This window comes from Chiloscyllium plagiosum, chromosome 3 (genome assembly GCF_004010195.1).
Source record: "Chiloscyllium plagiosum isolate BGI_BamShark_2017 chromosome 3, ASM401019v2, whole genome shotgun sequence".
NCBI lineage: Eukaryota > Metazoa > Chordata > Chondrichthyes > Orectolobiformes > Hemiscylliidae > Chiloscyllium > Chiloscyllium plagiosum.
The window spans coordinates 104,474,499-104,494,073 of record NC_057712.1 but is presented as its reverse complement, the minus strand read 5'-3'; the positions used below and the strand labels follow the sequence as shown (position 1 = coordinate 104,494,073).

Here is a 19,575-nt window from a genome sequence, read left to right as displayed (position 1 = left end):
AGGGCAGGGTCAACCCTGAAGAATTGCCATCTGGTCAAAGAATTGACAGCACAGCAGTCTCAACAACACGATCTGGAACAATAGCTATTGCTGGGACTGAACTTAGCAGATAGGGCACCAGTAGACAGACCACCCTCCCGGCTAGTGAGTGCCAGTGTGTGGGGCCAGGGTTGGTCAATCTGAAGAAGACTGCTATCGGACTCAACATGTTAACTCCATTGCTTTGTCCACAGGTGCAGCCAGACCTCCTGAGTTTCTTCAGCACTTCCAGCATATACAAAATTATGAAGGGAATAAAGGAAAGCGAAGACGGTTATGTCAGATTACAACAGGATCTTGATCAGATGGGCCAATGGGCTGAGAAGTGGCAGATGGAGTTTAATTCAGATAAATGCAAGGTGCTGCATTTTGGGAAAGCAAATCTTAGCAGGACTTATACACTTAATGGTAAGGTCCTAGGGAGTGTTGCTGAACAAAGAGACCTTGGAGACCACTGTTGGAATATTGCGTGCAATTCTGGTCTTCTTCCTATCGGAAAGATGTTGTGAAACTTGAAAGGGTTCAGAAAAGATTTACAAGGATGTTGCCAGGGATGGAGGATTTGAGCTATAGGGAGAGGCTGTACAGGCTGGGGCTGTTTTCCCTGGAGCGTCGGAGGCTGAGGGGTGACCTTACAGAGGTTTACAAAACAATGAGGTGCATGGATAGGATAAATAGGCAAAGTTTTTTCCCTGGGGTTGGGCAGTCCAGAACTAGAAGGCATAGGTTTAGGGTGAGAGGGGAAAGATATAAAAGAGATCTGAGGGGCAACTTTTTCACACAGAGGGTGGTACGTGTATGAAACAGGCTGCCAGAGAAAGTGGTGGAGGCTGGTACAATTGCAACATTTAAGAGGCATTTGGATGGGTATATGAAAAGGAAGGGTTTGGAGGGATATAGGCCGGATGCTGGCAGGTGGGACTAGATTGGGTTGGGATATCTGGTTGGCATGGACGGGTTGGACCGAAGGGTCTGTTTCCATACTGTATATCTCTATGACTCTATTACTCTATGAATAGATAAGATAGAAGCAGGGAAGTTGTTTCTACTGGTGGGGGAAACTAGATCGAGAGGTCATAGCCTCAAAATAAGGGTGAGCAGGTGATGGATTGAGTTGCGGAGGAAATTCTTCATTTAGAAGGTTGTGAATCTTCAACAGCCCAGTGAAGCAGTTTAGGCTACCTCACTGATATTATTTATAAGGCAAAGATAGATTTTTGAACAGTAAGGGTTATGATGAGCAGGCAGATAAGTGAAGCTGGGTCCAAGAAAAGATTGGCCATGATTTATTGAATGGCAGAGCAAGCTTGATGGACCAGATGGCCTACTCCTGCTCCTACGTCTTATGTTCTGCTGCTATTTTAGTTAACGTGATCCCTGTCAAGGCCCCCCCTCCATAGGCCATAGGTTGCTCAATAAGATCATCTGATTTACAAAGGTTTCAGCAGATACCCTCCCCACATATTGTAGGGCCCATCTGCTGGGTGGCAAAAGGAGAGAGGCGCACAAGTGGCTCAATTAGTTTCTGGGTGGGACGGTGGTCATTTATCTTCCCTAGTAAAGAGGCAATGGGAGCAGTTCATCACTGGGCACTCCACCAACCCATATCCTCCCTCACCATTTTACAGTTTCTCCACTGCATTATCTAATTACCTCTTACCAGTCTATAGTTGTCAGCTAAGTATAGGACCAAGTCAACTCTGATGCCCCATAATAAAAAATATAGCAACCACATCCCATGTTCATGCAAAGAGACAATAATCAGATCACTAATGCCCATAAGAAATGCCTTATTGTGAACTGCTACTGTAAGGAGAGATGGAACAAAGCAAGAAAGTTTCCTGAGAAAGGTGTAGACAAAAAGAGAATATCAAAATAAATAATCTTTTCAGATGTTGACAAATCTATCAATGTGCATTGCAGTCAAAACCTCAATGCTCTGCACCATGCGGTAAAACAGGGACATCAAGATGTCTGACATTTATTGGTGGAAGAAGAGATCGATGTGAATGCAGTGGGTCAGGTAAAAATGAAACTTTCTGCGCCACTGTATAAACTCAGGTTTTGTCTCCAAACCTGCACTTAATAAACTAATCTCAGTCAAGCAAAAATTAGTTACAGAAAATGTCTAGAAAAGAATGAAATCTAAATCAACCAGAATTTTCACTTCTGATCAGATTCCAGGGACTATTATTGATAAAGTGCATAAATGTCAGATGGTGACAGGGTTAGGTCCAGCTACTTCGCTCCTGTATATAAGGCTATGCTGACCCATGAAGAATAACAATTATAAACAGAAACTGCTGGAGAAACTCATAAGGTCTGGCTGCATTGGTGGAGATCGAAACAGTTATTGTTCCAAGTCCAGTACTATTCTTCAGGAAGAACAATTACCTTAAACTCAAAATGTTATTGCTGTTTCTCCATGAATGCTGCCTGACCTGCTAACTTTCTGCTTTTATTTCAGATCTCTGGTATCTATTGTATTTTGCTTTTGTGTACTTGAAGACTGGATGTTTAAACTTGATATGGCTACAGGAATGGTGCAGGAGGGAAGGATTCAGATACTTGGGTAATTGGGGCCCATGCTGGGGTAGGTGGGACCTCTACAAGCGGGATGGTCTACACTGAACCAGAGGCGTGCCAATATCCTGGGGGGGATGCTTTTCGGGAGGATTTAAACTAATTCAGCAGGGAGAAGGGAACCGGAATTGTAGGCCCAGTGTACAGGAGGTTGAGAGTGGTGAGGTAATGAGTAAGGTTTCAAGGTCGCAAGAGTGTGGCGGCAGGCAGGAAGGTGGTTTGAAGTGTGTCTACTTCAACTCCAGAAGCATCCGGAACAAGGTGGGTGAAGTTGCAGCATGTGTTGGTACCTGAGACTTCGATATTGTAGCCATTTCGGAGACATGGATAGAGCAGGGATAGAAACGGTTGCTGCAGGTTCCAGGGTTTAGATGTTTCAGTAAGAACAGGGAAGGTGGTAAAAGTGGGGGAGGTGTGGCATTGTTAGTTAAGGTCAGTATTATGTTGGCAATAAGGACGTTTGATGAGGACTCGTCTACTGAGGTAGTATGGGCTGAGGTTACAAACAGGAAAGGAGAGGTCAATGTGTTGGGAGTTTTCAAAAGGCCTCTGAAAAGTTCCAGAGATGTAGAGGAAAGGATTGCAAAGATGATTCTGGATAGGAGTGAGAGTGACAGGGGAGTTGTTATGAAGGTTTTAATTTTCCTAACATTGACTGGAAATGCTGTAGTTCGAGTACCTTAGATGGGTCAGTGTTTTGTCCAGTGTCAGGAGGGTTTCCTGACACAGTATGTAGACAGGCCAACAAGAGGCAAGGCCACACTGGATTTGGTACTGGGTAATGAACCTGGCCAGTTGTTAGATTTGGAGATAGATAAGCACTTTGATGGTAGTGACCACAGTTCGGTTAAGCTTACTTTAGTGATGGAAAGGGACAGGTATATACTGCAGGGCAAGATTTATAGCTGGGGGAAAGGCAATTATGATGCAATGAGGCAAGATTTAGGATGCATAGGATGGGAAAGAAAGAAAATTGCAGGGAATAGGCACAATTGAAATGTGGAGCTTATTTAAGGAACAGCGACTGCATGTCCTTGATAAGTATATACCTGTCAGGCAGGCAGGAAGTGATCGAGCAAGGGAACCGTAGTTTAATAAAGATGTTGAATCTCTTGTCAAGAGGAAGAAGGATGTTTACGTAAAGATGAGCCATGAAGGCTCAATTAGGATGTTGAGTGTTACAACTTAGCCAGGAAGGACCTAAAGAGAGAGCTAAAAAGAGCCAGGAGGGGTCCTGAGAGGTCTTTGCCAGGTGGGATCAAGGAAAACTCTAAAGCTTTCTATAGGTATGTCAGTACTAAAAGAATGAATACAGTAAGTTTAGGGTCTATCAAGGACAGTAGTGGGAAGATGTGCATGGAATCTGAAGAGATAGGAGAGGCGCTAAATGAATATTTTTTATCAGTATTCACACAGGAAAAAGACAATGTTGTCAATGAGAATACTGACATACAGGCAATTAGACTAGATGGGATTGAGATTAATAAGGAGGAGGTGTTAGCAATTCTGGTAAGTGTGAAAATAAATAAGTCCCCTGGGCTGGATGAGATTTATCCTAGGATTGTCTGGGAAGCTAGGGAGAAGATTGAAGAGCCTTTGGCTTTGATCTTTATGTCATCATTGTCCACAGGAATAGTGCGAGAAGACTGGAGAATAGCAAATGTTGTCCCCTTGTTCAAGGAGGGGAGTAGAGACAACTCTGGTAATTATAGACCAGTAAGCCTTAATTCAGTTGTGGGTAAAGTATTGGAAAAGGTTATAAGAAATAGGATTTATAATCGTCAAGAAAGGAATAATTTAATTAGGAATAGTCAACGCAGTTTTGTGAAGGGTAGGTCGTGCCTCACAAATCTAATTGAGTTCTTTGAGAAGGTGGCAAAACAGGTGGATGAGGGTAAAGCAGTTGATGTAGTGTAAAGTGTTTGATAATGTTCCCCACAATAGGCTATTGCAGAAAATGCGGAGGCATGGGATTGAAGGGGATTTAATGGTTTGGATCAGAAATTGGCGAGCTGAAAGAAGACAGATCGTGCTGTTTGATGGGAAATGTTCATCCTGGAGTTCAGTTATTGGTGGTGTACTGCAAGAATCTGTTTTGGGACCACTGCTGTTTGTCATTTTTATAAATGACCTGGATGAGGGCATAAAAGGATGGGTTAGTAAATTTGTGGATGACACTAAAGTCGGCGGAGTTGTGGACAGTGCGGAAGGATGTTGCAGGGCTGGGCTGAGAGGTGGCAATTGGAGTTTAATGCAGAAAAGTGTGAGGTGATTCACTTCGGAAGGATTAACAGGAATAAAGAATATTGGGCTATTGGTAAGATTCTTGGTTGTGTGGATGAGCAGAGAAATCTTGGTATCCATGTACATAGATCCCTGAAAGTTGCCATCCAGGTTGATAGGGTTGTTAAGAAGGTATATGGTGTGTTAGCTTTTATTAGTAGAAGGATTGAGTTTCGGAGCCATGAGGTCATGTTACAGCTGTACAAAACTCTAGTGCGGCCGCACTTGGAATATTGCGTACAGTTCTGGTTGCCACATCATAGAAAGGACATGGAAGCATTGGAAAAGATGCAATGGAGATTTACCAGGATGTTGCCTAGTCTGGAGGGAAGGTCTTATGAGGATAGGCTGAGGGACTCGAGGCTGTTTTCGTTAGAGAGAAGGTTAACGGATTACTTAATAGACACATACAAGATGATCAGAGGATTAGATAGGGTATAGGACAGATGTCAGATGTAGATTCTTTACTCACAGAGTAGTAAGGGCGTGGAAAGCCCTGCCTGCAACAGTAGTAGACTTGCCAATGTTAAGGACATTTAAATGGTCATTAGATAATGGAATAGTGTAGGATGGGTGGGCTTTAAATCGGTTTCACAGGTCGGCGCAACATTGAGGGCTGAAGAGCCTGTACTGCGCTGTATTGTTCTATGTTCTATGTTCTACTGAGTGTTTTAATTTTCTTATTGATACTTTCTTAACAGGCTTTCAATATGAATAATTAGCTACTAAGCACATCATTGCTAAAATGAATAAATAATACACCAATCAATCATGTAGTTAGCTCATGTTCGCAGCCCTGCAATTTATTGCTCCCTAAATGCATTTTTTTCTATGGTCTGCAATCAAACTAATGCTACTTGTCAGTGTATTTTCAAACCAGTACCTTAGATGGTTTGTATGTTTGATAAGCACCTGACTTTACTGTGTAGATATGGAAAGAATGTTTCCTCTTGTGGGAGAATCTAGAACTAGGGATGATAGTTTAAAAATAAGGGGTCATAATATCATATTCTTCAATACATCTATAGGAATATGTGTTACAAAGTATCATCAGCTTTTATAATAACATATGAAGGAATAATTTAGCAATAACTTAACCATAATTGAATATCATTGTTTGAGAATTTGACATTCTTGGCCCAAAACAGAATTACCCAACATAAAACTTTTTATATAGATTTATAAGACTTTTTAAAATATAATCTTTATTTCACTGTAAATCACTTAATCCATTTACACAGCTATTGGGGAATGAGTTAATGGTCCACTCATGCCAAGTGAATTCATCTGCCACAAATTATCATGCAATTACGTACTGCTAGTCAGCAATTGTAATTCACTGAATTTTACTATGGAAGGCATGTGGAATTGATGTTTAAGATACTTAACATCACAGAAGCTTGGAGCAGATACATGATTTAAAATGGTACTACTGTATTTTAGTTTTAACAACCAACTCTTGTATACAGTTTACTTCCACAACAATTCTATTTGCTGCATCAGACTAGATTTAATAACTAAACAGAAATACAATTGAATCTATTCAGATATGTTGAGATCATCCTCCATTTCATATATACCATCTTAGTGTATGACAAAATCTTATGAAAACTTCAAGCCCAGTGGCCTCTGGAGAAGTACATTAGTTTTCAGTGCTGCTGACCTACTTATAAATGGCTCTCTGATTTATTTTACTGGGAGTCCAATTGGATTGGTAACTTGAAAGTGACAGCTTTTACTTTGCAACAGAAGTGAGGCCAGTGGATTTGCAGCAATCAGGTTGCAGCAATAAATTCCACAGAAAAATACACTGACTACAGTATCTTGTTGCAGAAGGGTGTGCTTGTCAATTAACTGCAATAGTGATGAACTCAGCAAGTTTTTGCAATAATCCACTCAAATCATATATTAATTCCCTTTGGCTTTGCATCATTTACTACACGAATTTCTCGTAGACTGTGATTTCCTGCATCCTGGGTGAATATGGGCCATTACTGCTTCAGAAACAGCATCTTTAGAATAATTATCAAACTAAATTAAACATTGCAGTTTTCTCCTGCTGATTAACTATTATTGTTCCTTTGCATAATGGCTCTCAGATGGCAATTATTCTGAAAAGATTTCCCTCTAAGATAGTTACATTCAATGATATTACCTTAAAAGTAAGTGAAATATATCAACTGCAATTAAATAATAAAAATGCTCAAATAAAGAATTTTTAACCAAGTCACAACAGCTGTTCTGTGTGTGCCTTTAATCTGTGGTTTGACTTTGGTAGAATTGTAAGAAGCAACTGCTTTTTGCACATTTTCCAAAGTCCAGCCATTTGAGAGTTGTCTTATTCAATTTAACCAAAATACAAAGTGATAGATAGCTTTTAAGTTAAAATAATTAATCACTGTTGATTTACTGAAACTTAATCATCAAAGAAAATCAATTTAGCAATAATCCAATTTTGTCTTATAAGATGGATGGATTTTAGATATCTACCATTTATTCCAAATCTGTGGCACTGCAACTGCTTTCAAATTGTGAGAAAAACGTACAATATAGGAGTGAGAATGAATCAACCTTTTCAGCTTATTCTCATAACCAATAACTACATTTTCAGAGGAATACTCATTTTGCCAGACAATAGGTCTGGCACAATAACAAAACTAGGGGAGAACATTTATTCAACTGATTGGAGAACAATGCTAACATAGAAAATAACATAGAATACTGTACTTCCACCTTGTACATATTGAAGATAAGCTGCAACTCCTTAACCAAAAATAGAGAATAAAAAAATCCAGCAAATCTGAGCAAAAATTGCAAATATGTTTCTCCGTAGATACAAACTGCTCGAGGTTCAAGATCATGACCTAATGAAAGCAAACAGATAGTTAACTTGTGACTATGTTAAGAAAGGGAAGTGGAGTTGTGGTTAAAAGTGGTTCAGAACATAATATTATTTCACTTGATGGAATCCTCGTCTCAGAGTCAGATGTTGTTCACCAAACCGCATCCAGGATTTCAGCACATAATCTGTGTTCACATTCCAGTGCCATACTAAGGCAATAAGTATGTCACAGGTGTCAGCTTACAGATGAGATTTTAAACTGTTGTACCATCAACCTATTCCAGTGGTTCAAGCAGACATAAAAGATTTCTGGAATTGTCCTGATGTTCTCTCTCAACTAACAGTGTAAAAAAAAAGATTAACTTGTCATTCATCTCACTATTAAGGTTATTTCGAAGAGGTTATTTCTGTGTTCAAATCTGATATTATTTTTACAGATGTAATAGGTAGTGAATGTGAAGCACTGCAAGACATGAAAGGGTACGATATATGAACAAATCTTTATTTACCACATTTCCTTTCAATGTTTCATGTTATAAATGAAGAATGGTGATCCACAGAAAAATAATGTGTGATGCTTTTGTTAAATAACAAGTAAGCTATGCCTCAGTATTATGAAATGCTCCATGACTGATTAACAATGCTTTCAAGCTGTGTTCTTTATGTCTATAACAGACTCAATTTTATTTGTCTCTAATCCATCATCAAAGCAATAACATTGCTCACCTCTACTTACTGCCTCCTGCTGTTCAACTGACCTTCATACCCTCCAGAATCAACATTTTGCCAATGAATTTTTACTTTCACTGCACAAAAGCTATAACTCATCCAAACTTTCTTGTCCATTTATTATCCCATAACGTCACATCACCAATTTCCAATGATAGCCCATTCCTTCTTTTCTCTGCAAATTCACTCTTCCCTACCCATTGCCTGTTCTAATTTATAAGCCCCTGCATTGTATTCTCAACTCTAACTTTCCATCCCCTTCTTATGACGCTCATCTCCTTTCTTTACTCTGCTTAGACTCCACCTATGATACCAATATCTTTCGGCAACTTGTACTGTTCTCCCAAACATTATACTCACAGTACTTTAGCCATGCATTTGGCCACTTTTCTTATTTCATTCTGCACCTCTTCATAATGTTGTTTTTCATGTTATTGCTTTACTAAACATGTCTTTAACGACAAACAATTGCATGAAATTCATTTTTTGAATTTTTTTGCTAATAATGTAACAGGTGTTTCACATAAACTATTTTCCCATGGCAGGCACCCATTAATAAAACAAAGTATTTCTATGTCAAATAGAGTGCAATATGCTTCTCCAGCAATATGCTGTAGCCTCATTCTCTGGAGAACAACTTATGTTGTGTCAGTGTCATTTTGTTTCACTTCCCACGCCTGCCATCTTCGTATTCTCTTTGATGGAGATTGCTAGTTTCATCACAAATATGTACAAGGCTGAAACTTATTTCATCCAGAACTCTAGCAGCTAGCAGAAAGCTGAAGCCTTCCATCTCATTAATATGTGCATGACTCAAAGTCATGTCCAATAGATGAAATGGCAAAAGGCCCATGCATTTTAGTTTTTTTTTGTAATTTATGGTAAGCAAACTTCAGCAAAGGCCTATTCATTAATATATTATTCAGTCAATCTATGGTAAATAAAACACTGGGCCCTGTGCAACCCACTGTGAAGGAGAGAGCAAAGGAAAGAAGTATTCAGAGGTGTTTAGACTTAATGATTAGTAAGAATGTTGAGTCACAGTCATTGGATTGAGTGTCAGTATCTGTGACATTACTAAATGAGAGAAAGTTATCTGTTGATGTTAAATTCATGTGTATTTTATAACTGAATATAGTCATAGTCAGGTACCCAAGGTCAATTTCCAATGAAAACCTGTGTATCACTGTTGATTAGATTAGATTCCCTAGATTGTGGAAACAGGCCCTTCAGCCCAACTAGTCCACACCGACCCTCCAAAGAGTAACCCACCCAGAGCCATTTCCCTCTGACTAATGCACCTAACACTATGGGCAATTTAGCATGGCCAATTCACCTGACCTGCACATCTTTGGACTGTGGGGGAAACCAGAGCACCCGCAGGAAAAAACGTGCAAACTCCACACAGACAGTCACCCGAGGCTAGACTCAAACCTGTGACCCTGGAGCTGTGAGGCAGCAGTGCTGACCACTGAGCCACCATGCTGCCCTATTTATAATGTTAATTGTGAGCCACCATGCTGCCCTATTTATAATGTTAATTGTAGTACTAATACAGTGAACTGCCACTGAATCTTAATGCAATTTGTTTCCATATAACACAAATTATACCATGAATATTTATATGAGGATTTTAAAAAATATTTAAAATTTCTCCTTCACCTCAGTCAAAATGAATGTATTTACATTTCTCATGTTTCCATGAGAAGCAAATAATGCTGCCAAACACAGGAGTTTCATCAATCACATTGAGAACAGTAGTTGTTTTTAATCCTAATTGAATTGATGTTCTGCAATATACTGTCCCACCAAAAACAGCTTTTTTAATGAAGTCTGTGTCCCTTGTAATTGATACTGTAACAAGATTCATATTTTCATTGGTATTTGTATCTGTTTGGACAAGGATAGTACACATTGAATGACTGGTTAATTAAATGTATTTTTGCAAGAATGAAGGAGTTTTATCACTTACATATAAAGTTACTTTCAGCTACTGTGATCATTGGAAATGGCATGCCTGTGTGGTAAATATTTGTTTCTGACAAGATGCAAGTTAGCTTTTAGTAATCTTCTCGTTCATGTTCATTCTTTCTCGTTCCTAATAATTTAAAGTGCTTAGGTTCCATTCATCATCCTGTAAGTTAGAAGATAAAACCAGCAGTGTCTGTGGATGTTGCACAAAAAATTAAGGTCTGGGCATGAATTCAGCCTGGATTTTGTTGACTGTGAGCTGACAATTTCGAAACCTACACTTTGCCCAAATAATTCCAGTCGTGGATTGTAAAATAAATAATTGAGATATTGGGCATTCTTTTGTGAGAATATGAGTTGCTAACTAGAGTTGGGCTTCTCTGACATCCAGGCAGGGGAGGGAAGGGAAGGGGTTGTAAAAATTCCAGCCGGGCAATGACGCTAATCAGGCTGGTTGGCCACATGAGGCAGCGCCTATCAATTCCGCTTCATTGCGTTTGGTGAAACGGAATATTAGGAGTTGCGTGGAAAAGGGCGCCCCATCCAATGTCGCTTGTTTTGCGCCACTGCCCTTGCGGAATGTGTTAGCTCAGCACGGACAAGCCGTCGCATAACTCTTGTTCCTCACTGTTAGCAACACTCCCGATGGTCAGCTAATAGCCAGAGGCTAATTATTTTCACGAACAAAAAAAAGTTAAGAGATCTGCGTAGATTTCACACACCATTAGATGTTTAGAAGGTGAGACAGTGAAGTGCCTGTTCCTTTTGAGTTGAAGGATCATTGTAACTTCAATCGAACTATTTAATTGCAAGTTGTGAGGACAAGGTAGAAAGATTAACAAAGCAAAGTCAGGCTGAAACATTCTCATATTGAATATCATATTTGCCTTGTTTAAAATCAAGGAGCCGACAGTGACCCTTTGATGTTTATTGTCGAGCGCATCTCGTGGACCTGTAATGTCCCTATCTCTGAGCCAGGAGGCCTGGGTTCAAATGCCACCTGTTCCAAAATTGAGTGATAACATCTCTGAACAGATTGATTAGAAAATGTCGAAAAGAACACGCCTAGCAGGAGTTTTCTCCAACACTAACCAGGTAAAAGCTGGCCCGGGCATCAGAGCTGGGTGTGTGATTAAGTGGGTGAGTGTCATTCCTGATGAAGGGCTTTTGCCCGAAACGTCGATTTTCTTGCTCTCAGATGCTGCCTGACCTGCTGTGCTTTTCCAGCACCACTCTGATCTAAACTCTGGCTGTGTGATTAATCCCGCTCGGCCTAGGCAATAAAGTGGTGATCTCCCCATACAGGCCATATACTCTCCATTGCCAGCATGGTGTGCCGCACACCAGCAGACCCGATGCCTTCTCTGCTTACAGCAGTGACCGCTTGCCCAGGCTTTTCACCAGGGCATCCTTAATCCCTTGCCTTTCCTTACCCTCCCGTGTTTCCTTCGGTGATTGTCTCTCCACACCCTCTCCCTCAGCCCCCACATCAGAAAATCCCGGTTGCAGTGTCTGAGTCATCACCACCCTAGGTTACAGATCAAGTAAAAAAAAAGTGACGAGGCGACAGCGAACACTTCCTGAAAACGTGAATAATTCTCTCTTGGTGGCTAAGGGCTCAGAATAGTTCTGGTTCCAGCTATGGGTTTGGCTGTGGCTGGAGGCGCGATTGAAGCGTCATTCTTTGTCTTGAACAGCAAACAACGGGGGGGGGGGGGAGGATTTATGTTAATATGCCGTGAGTTGCCGTGATCTAGAATCCGCTGCCTGAAACTGTGATGAGTGCCGATTCACCAATAAATGTTCAAGAGGAAGTGAACAAACAATGTAAGGGGGTGGGGTTTTGTAAAGGAGTGGGGTTAATTGTACAGCTGGAACAAAGAGTTAGCACAGGCACAGTGGGCTGAATGGTCTCCTTCTGTGTTACATCCGTATTCAGTTCGGCTCCTGAATGTTACGATGGGTCTGGCTGCGATTGTCACTCGGGATTTCGTCGATGTTTCCAGTCGCGGCTGTAGTCTGTGACGGATGGTGCTGATCTTGGAACGGGCTCCAGTTATTAATTCTGACCGTGGCGATGTTGTAACTCGGATTGATTATGTCTCCAGTACTTCTTGTGTTACACGGTGACTGGGAGCCGTGTTTGGATTCAGATGGCAATACTGAATGCCTGTGGCTGCTGTCAGAATTCAGACCATCGCCCCAGGTCAGCAGGCTGGATGTGAGGCCGCGATGACACTGTCCAGGGTGCTGAAACTCTCTCTCCCGCCCCCAATAAATGAACACGTCGCACGTTTGTGCATGAAACTCCCGCATTCTTCATCGAAACTCAGGGTCCAAATGGCCAGCGTGCTGTGAAGTTGATTTGTGGGAGAGTAGGGGGTTATTCTGAAGGATATAATAACATGATGGGCCCGAACATCTGGACAGCAGTGAATCATTTACTTTAAAAAAAAAACTACTCCAAAATATTTCAGCACACAGTGAACTAACAGTGCTTTCTGGTGATATTACATTCACTGGAGTCACCGAAAGAGAGAGAGAGACACTTATTTGCACTGTGCGTTCGTGACATTGAATTTGACACAGAGAGAAGTGAACCTGAGTTTTCACCTAAGCAGACATACATTATTCCGTGTGCATTTGCAGTGGTAATCTTTTTTACTGGGGAGCAGGCGGTTCAGAATCCTTGAAAGAAAATGCATTGACCTGCTATTTGGTGCGAGTAACAATAACGAAGCTTCATGATTAAAGAAGTGAAGGTTACAGCCACAGATGGCATGTTTAGACTTAACTGGTTTAATCGATTCTCGGGTACTGGAAACATTAAATAGGCAATAACAGAACAAAATGTAAGCGGTTTTTTATGATTCTATAATCAGGAGTAGAGTCGCCTTTCTCTCTCTCTCTCTCTCTGATGCCTGTTCACAGAATAGGTTTCGACACTCAAACTCCTACCCCCTCTACAACCTTCATATTAACTGAAGTAAAAATAAATACGAATTGTTTCTTATGTCAGTGTCGAGGTCGATACTAAACAAGGTGGGGCAATGGTTACATCTCCTTTGGGGCAGAGGAATTCAGGTCGCTCGCCGGTGCTAAGTTAAAACGAAGATGCAGTTCGATTTGGTTTAAACTAAATCCCCATTGAAGCCGCCGTCCACATCTCATCGCCCTCCCCCACCACCGCACCCCACCCCACCCCCTTGCCCTAGCACTTGTTCCCACAGATTTGAATCAAATTCATGTTAAATCTGTTCAGGGAACCGGTCTGCCCCGTTCCCAAAGCCCCCCCCGGGGGGTATGTGGTATGTGACAAAACGAAGCCTTACAAACCAAAATGAGCAGGAGCTGAGCCTAACCTCCCTACCCTCACGGTCTGTGCGATGCCGATACTGAATTTTGCGGAGGTGGTGGGGGAGAGGGGAGAGAGGGAGGTCGGTCGGCGGAGGGGGGTGTTCGATGTCGGTGAGGGTTGCAGAATTAGATACCGGCAACTTTCCCTCTTGAAAGCGCTCCAGTAAAACGGCCGTGGCTATAAGGGCCGGCCGGAGATCAGTGATATTATGGTGGCGCATCTCAGCTCGTCAAAAGCAGAATATTATATCGTGGGTGAATGCTGAGGATATAGAGGGAGTGGGGAAGACACTAGTGTTTCTCCTTTGATCCCGCGGCTGTCTGTTTAAGGGATATCACGCATATTTGAAAATAAAGGTGCATGAAAAGAGGTTCGTGGGGCACAGCAGCATTATAAATGTCACATATTTGTATTGATACTCTCAGTGTCGAAGCTCCCGACTCTGGCATGGGAGAGACGGCGGCGAGAGCCGGAGAACTGTAAGGACTGATGGTCAGATTCTTGCGGGCACAGTGCGCCGATCGTGCGGTTCATTCTCACAGAGAATTGCCTGACTTTTCAGAGCGAGGTCAAAACGCTATCTGATCATTGGCGGTGGGCGGTTCCAGCCCAGGTTGCTGGGTACACTCTCACACTCAACAACCAACTGTAGGCTCTGTGCCTTTCTCTCCACCCAATCCCCCTCCAATCCCACCTCCCGAAATGTACAAGAAAACGGCCAGAGGTCGTTTCTTTCTCTCGCCGCTAATAGTATCACATCGCTCCTGATAGCCTTGCTCACAGTTCAGATCATCAACTTGTGGCTGATGGGAAGGTAGAGACGGAGCCAATGAGAATGCGGCGCATCCAATCCTTAATAACTCTGTTTTCAATGTATAATTTCAGTTACATCACACTGTAAATTTTTGCTATAAATTCTGTGTTACGATCGAGCCCTCCACTATCACCTGATGAAGGAGCATTGCTCCGAAAGCTAGTGGGCTTCCAATTAAACCTGTTGGGCTATAACCTGGTGTTGTGTGATTTTTAACTTTGTTAGCTTCGGCGATTGGTATCAGTGTAGCACTCAATAAACATTCGCGCTTTTAATACTAAAACTTGTTGCGCCAACAGCCACGCCAATCTCCAAATGCAAAGCACCCCCTGCCACCCTCGCTCCCCCCAAGCCCCGCCCCGATGGATTGCTTTACAAACACTGAGACTTCAGCTGAACCTGCAACTTTAACACTGACGATGTACACATGCTGTGGTTTGATGTCTGACCCTCTCGCCGCTCCCGCAGTTAGTTTATCAGATGTGCCTTGGTGAGGAGCCTGACTCCGAAATGATTTGCAAACAGAAAGCGTTAATTGTTGTCAGTTGTTGAGCGTCAGTTGTTTTCACACCTATATTTCAAATATTGAATCGCGCCTCTGACACTCCGGAGAGAATTCGCCCAGCCTGACTCCGAAATGATTTGCAAACAGAAAGCGTTAATTGTTGTCAGTTGTTGAGCGTCAGTTGTTTTCACACCTACATTTCAAATATTGAATCGCGCCTCTGACACTCCGGAGAGAACTTCGCCCCTGCCGGTTCCTATAATGAACTACCGACTGTAACTATGCATGCGAGAAGAGTTTACCATCAATACCGACCGACACACTCCTACTGCTTGTATCTCACAGTTGTGGCTATTCAAGTCGGTTGGCGCTCTGTCCTAGTTTTAGGCCGGACTCTCCTTCATTCCTTCGCCTGTTTACCATTTGAAGCTAACCTTCTCGATTTGAGAATGGGCACGATTTGGTCCAATAGTTGGATATAATGGGCTGGAAGACCTTAGGGGTGAGGAGACATCCGGCTGATCCTCAATGCACATTCATCTCTTAACTCTCTGCCTCTTATGAAGGTGTGTGTTCAATTAAAAGATGCTGTCCCACAGCAAGCTTTTTTTTTCAAAGAAAGAGACAAAGTTCAACATCGCTGAGTATGACTGGTACGTTAACTTCATGTGGAATCAAAACAAAAGTTATTAGTCTGCGGAAACCCTTCTCTTTTAAAAACAAGAGAACATACACCATTGTGGTTAATAAGGACACCACTGTCAATAGACAGGCCACAGCACACTCTGACAGTTGGACAGTACTCCCTCAGCCAAACGGGGAAGCACTGGACTGTTATAAACAAAACTGGACATTTTAACAGCGATCAGTGGAACAGGACACATTAACCCAGCCACAGTGACGGGTCGACCACACAAGTTTCACAAACCTGCGTTTGTGAGGGAGAGCTCAGAAACTGAACGTGTGTGTGTGTGGGGGGGGGGGGGGGGGGAGTATAAAAAAAATGTAAAATCTCACCAAATCTTAAAACGTGCGGCATTCCTTGAGAATATCCCATCCACAACAAGCACAGGAAAAGTCTAGCCGAACACTCAAAGACCAGGTTGTTTAGAAGCGGACAGATAATCTTCATGATTTCTTGTATTGAGATCAATTCCAGCGGTTGGTTTCCTCCTCCGGCCCGCCGGCAGCACCTTCTGTCTGGAGCAGCTTCCGCGCTCGGATTCGATCGAGGGGCGAGCAGGAGCGATCGGAGGGCCCAGGGACAGGATCACGACATGGTCACAAGAGAGGGATCCGAGAGCGAGTCGAACCCATTAGCAATCCCCGCATGTTCTTCATTCATTCACTGCGCAAAGGAGCACTCTTCCGCTGCAAGGAATGGCGGGACATCCCCGCTTTCCTCACACTCTGGGCTTCTTGGAAAAATCCATCCACACAAGTCCGGCTCGGCGGCGCTAAAGGGAGGCAGGGGAGAGGGAGACAGAGAAAGAGAGGAGGGAGTGACGTCAGACCGTACAGAAGAAAGACATAGAGAGCATCCCACTGCACTGCCACACACACACACACACACATATACAGCCTTCTGACGTGGTGCGTTATAGAGCAGACACACAGACAGAGAGACAGAGCCCAGAAGCTACCTCACTGCCGCTACTGACCACACATCCCGAGGAGTTGGCATCTACTAGACAAATAACCCGATGTCCCCTTCAGTCCCCTGATCGCTCATTCAGTCACTCTTATTAAAATCCTATTAGGGCCGATGAGCCGGTAGTTCTCTGGCCCCACGATCAACAGCGTGCAAGCGAGAGAAAATAAAACAGAGACAGCTACACACACACACGTACACACACACGCACATATACACACACAAATACACACATATACACACCTTATGAAAGGGAACGGACTGCGTGGCCAGCACCGGTTAAGAGTGAGTGAGCAATGCAATCACGATAATGCTGTAGTTTTGCGGCTGTCAGCCTTGGGGAGGGGGCTAGGGGGGTTCGGTTTCTGTCTGGATGTGGCCGGGAGGTGGGGGCTGCAGTTATGTTATTAACTGGCCCATCGGGAAGCAGTTCAGGAGTTGGGTCTGGAACAGCAATTCTCCTGCCAGTCTCACATATCACCTACAGAAGAGTCACCAATGTGCACTGTCACCCGGGGAGACGGCGGCCAAGTCACCGAGGCGGCTGATCAGAAAGCAGGGAGACCTGCTGACAAATGCGCCGCGTCCACCGCCACCGCCTGTTTAAATCAGACCGGAGCAGGATTCAGGGTATGGGGTGGTGAGGGCCGGAGGAGGAGATTGGAAACTTCCAGACACTGTTGCTTTCGGAGGGAAAAGCCGTTTCACAAGGATTCAAAAGCTCAACATTCTCCGGGTTTATTAAACCAACCCCGAACTCCCGGAGGTGGATGTCAACCCAGGAATGTCCAATTCGCTCTGCGACCCGTTCACAGCTGGAGCGAACCCACAAGGTCAGTCCCTGGTGTAACACATCTTGCCAACTCGGAGAGGGGGCGAGTGTCTTTCTTTAAACAGGAATGGGAACCTTTCTTAAATGCACGTTTGCCAGCTCTATCTATCCAAACGAGTTCATCTCGTACTGAAGCAGAGCTATAGAGAGCCTGTCCAAGTGCTTTCAATTCTTATCCACGGCTGAACGGTTACATGGTTTGCTAAATTGGTACTCGGTAACCAGCCTGCATTACTGACTGAATTGCAAAAGGTCATGACATTAACTGTCTTTATACAATCCCGGGACACTACCCAAAAGGAGTCTGCCGCGCTCCAGTCTCACATTTTGACATTTTAAACGTGTCGCCTTGCTACTTTATGCTGTTGAAATTGAAAGGCCAAATATCGTAAGTGATGGGGAATCTGGAGGAGCAGACTCGAAGGCAGCAGCGGGGCACAGTGTCTGCATCAGGAGCGAGCGACAGGAGCAAGGGCAATGACGGCTTTGCAATGAAAGCAAGAATTGGAGCGACCCCTTCCGTTCACATCGTCAACTGCAAGCTCCTGTCCAGGCTAAAAGCTTCCTTTGTGGTAAAAACACGAGTAGACAGAAAGCAATTGACTCCGCAGGTTTGGGGATTTTTTTTAAAAAAAAACGACCAGCGCCAGTGAAAACATGGATCTGATATCTGCCAGCGCAGCCGCGATAAGAAACCAAAGAAAAACTCTCTCAGGCTTTCAGAGTCGCACATCCAAACCGCGCGGACGTACAAATGCAATCGCTTGTCGGGTTTCCCTTCACCTACGACTTGGATCGGGGTTGGTGAGGGGGTGTACTGAGGGTAAATCTGTAGCCCAGGAATTATTGCAAGAATTTGCCTCCCATTCTGTCCAGCCAAATGCTGCTGTTCAGTTCGAATTAAGGAGTGCAGCAAGCGGGAGCCAGGCAAAAAGCAAACTCAGTAACCTACCTCAGGAAGAAGTGATATCAGCTCGGTGCTGCCGGCTGGCTCTGCAGAAAGCGGACAGGCTTCGGCCAACTTGTTAATTCATTGGCAAGAGTCTGCCGACTGAGATGTGGGGTTGTGTGTGTGTGTCGGGTGGGTGGGGGTGTGGAAGTCTGTGACTTCTATGGATCCTAATTTACAATGAGTTGGGGGCGGGGGGGTGTGTTCAGCATTGGAAATAAACACCAGCCAAGCAGCTCACGAAAATAAAAGCGTCTAAAAAGAAACCCTGTGGGCACACTAGAAAGCCGCGCCAGGATGTGAGCCCCAAACCTCTGCCCATGTGGAAACTCAAGTCTTCCCCGGCCACTTCACAGAATGACCGCCAGGTCTGCTTTCACCGTCAGTCTGTCCGCGCTGGTTGTTGCTGTTGCCAGAGTGCGGCCAACTAAACCCCTCCTTCAAATTAAATCCCCTCTCCTTCCCCGTACCTGCGTGCAGCCTTTTGTGTGTTTGTGTGTGTGCGTGTAATTCCCTGAGCATGATGTTCAGCTCATTCCGAAAGGGTGACAGAGGGAGCTCGATTATAGCCAATATCTTACACAGATACAATACAGAGAGAGAGAGAGAGAGATAAAACCAGTTAGCACTCACATTTGCGTCAGGACCCTCAAGCCGGGCTGTGCGGAGTCTCTGACAATGCGGGGTTGGCAGGTGAAAGTGAACTCTATGTGTGTGTGTGCGCGCTTCCCCCCAATCCACTGACTGAACGATCGCTGCGTTTCTCAACTCCAGAGCGGTTTGGACTTCCCTCCAGCCCTGCTTGGAAAGTACATGGCATTACATGGCATGTTTCACTGAAGCGCCCGCACACGCACTGTTTGCGTTTGTGTTTGTGTGTCTGTGTGTAGCTGTGTGTATGTGTTTGTGACTGTCTGTATGTGAGTGTGTGTTTGTGTGTGGGTGGGTGCGTGTTTGTTTGTATGGGTATGTGTAGGTGTTTGTGTGCGTGTTTGCGCGTGGGTGTCTGTGTGTTTGTG

General features: G+C 43.6%; 1 protein-coding gene across 7 annotated transcripts in view; it reads right to left on the bottom strand.

Annotated features, from left to right (window-relative positions):
- Nucleotides 1–19,575, bottom strand: part of LOC122548404 (glutamate receptor ionotropic, kainate 2) — a 442,113-nt gene that overhangs the window by 418,511 nt on the left and 4,027 nt on the right. For 3 of the 7 annotated variants that reach the window (XM_043687010.1, XM_043687017.1, XM_043687011.1), the window contains exons 2-3: nucleotides 19,190–19,354; nucleotides 16,142–16,581 (exon numbers count right to left, since the gene is read on the bottom strand). In XM_043687010.1, coding sequence (XP_043542945.1) covers nucleotides 16,142–16,256 — 115 coding nt within the window. In that variant the 5' untranslated portion in view covers nucleotides 16,257–16,581; nucleotides 19,190–19,354. Of the gene's footprint in view, nucleotides 1–16,141; nucleotides 16,582–17,018; nucleotides 18,531–18,559; nucleotides 19,111–19,189; nucleotides 19,355–19,575 lie in introns of those variants that run through there. The other 4 variants (XM_043687012.1, XM_043687015.1, XM_043687013.1 and 1 more) reach the window with 4 other exon arrangements.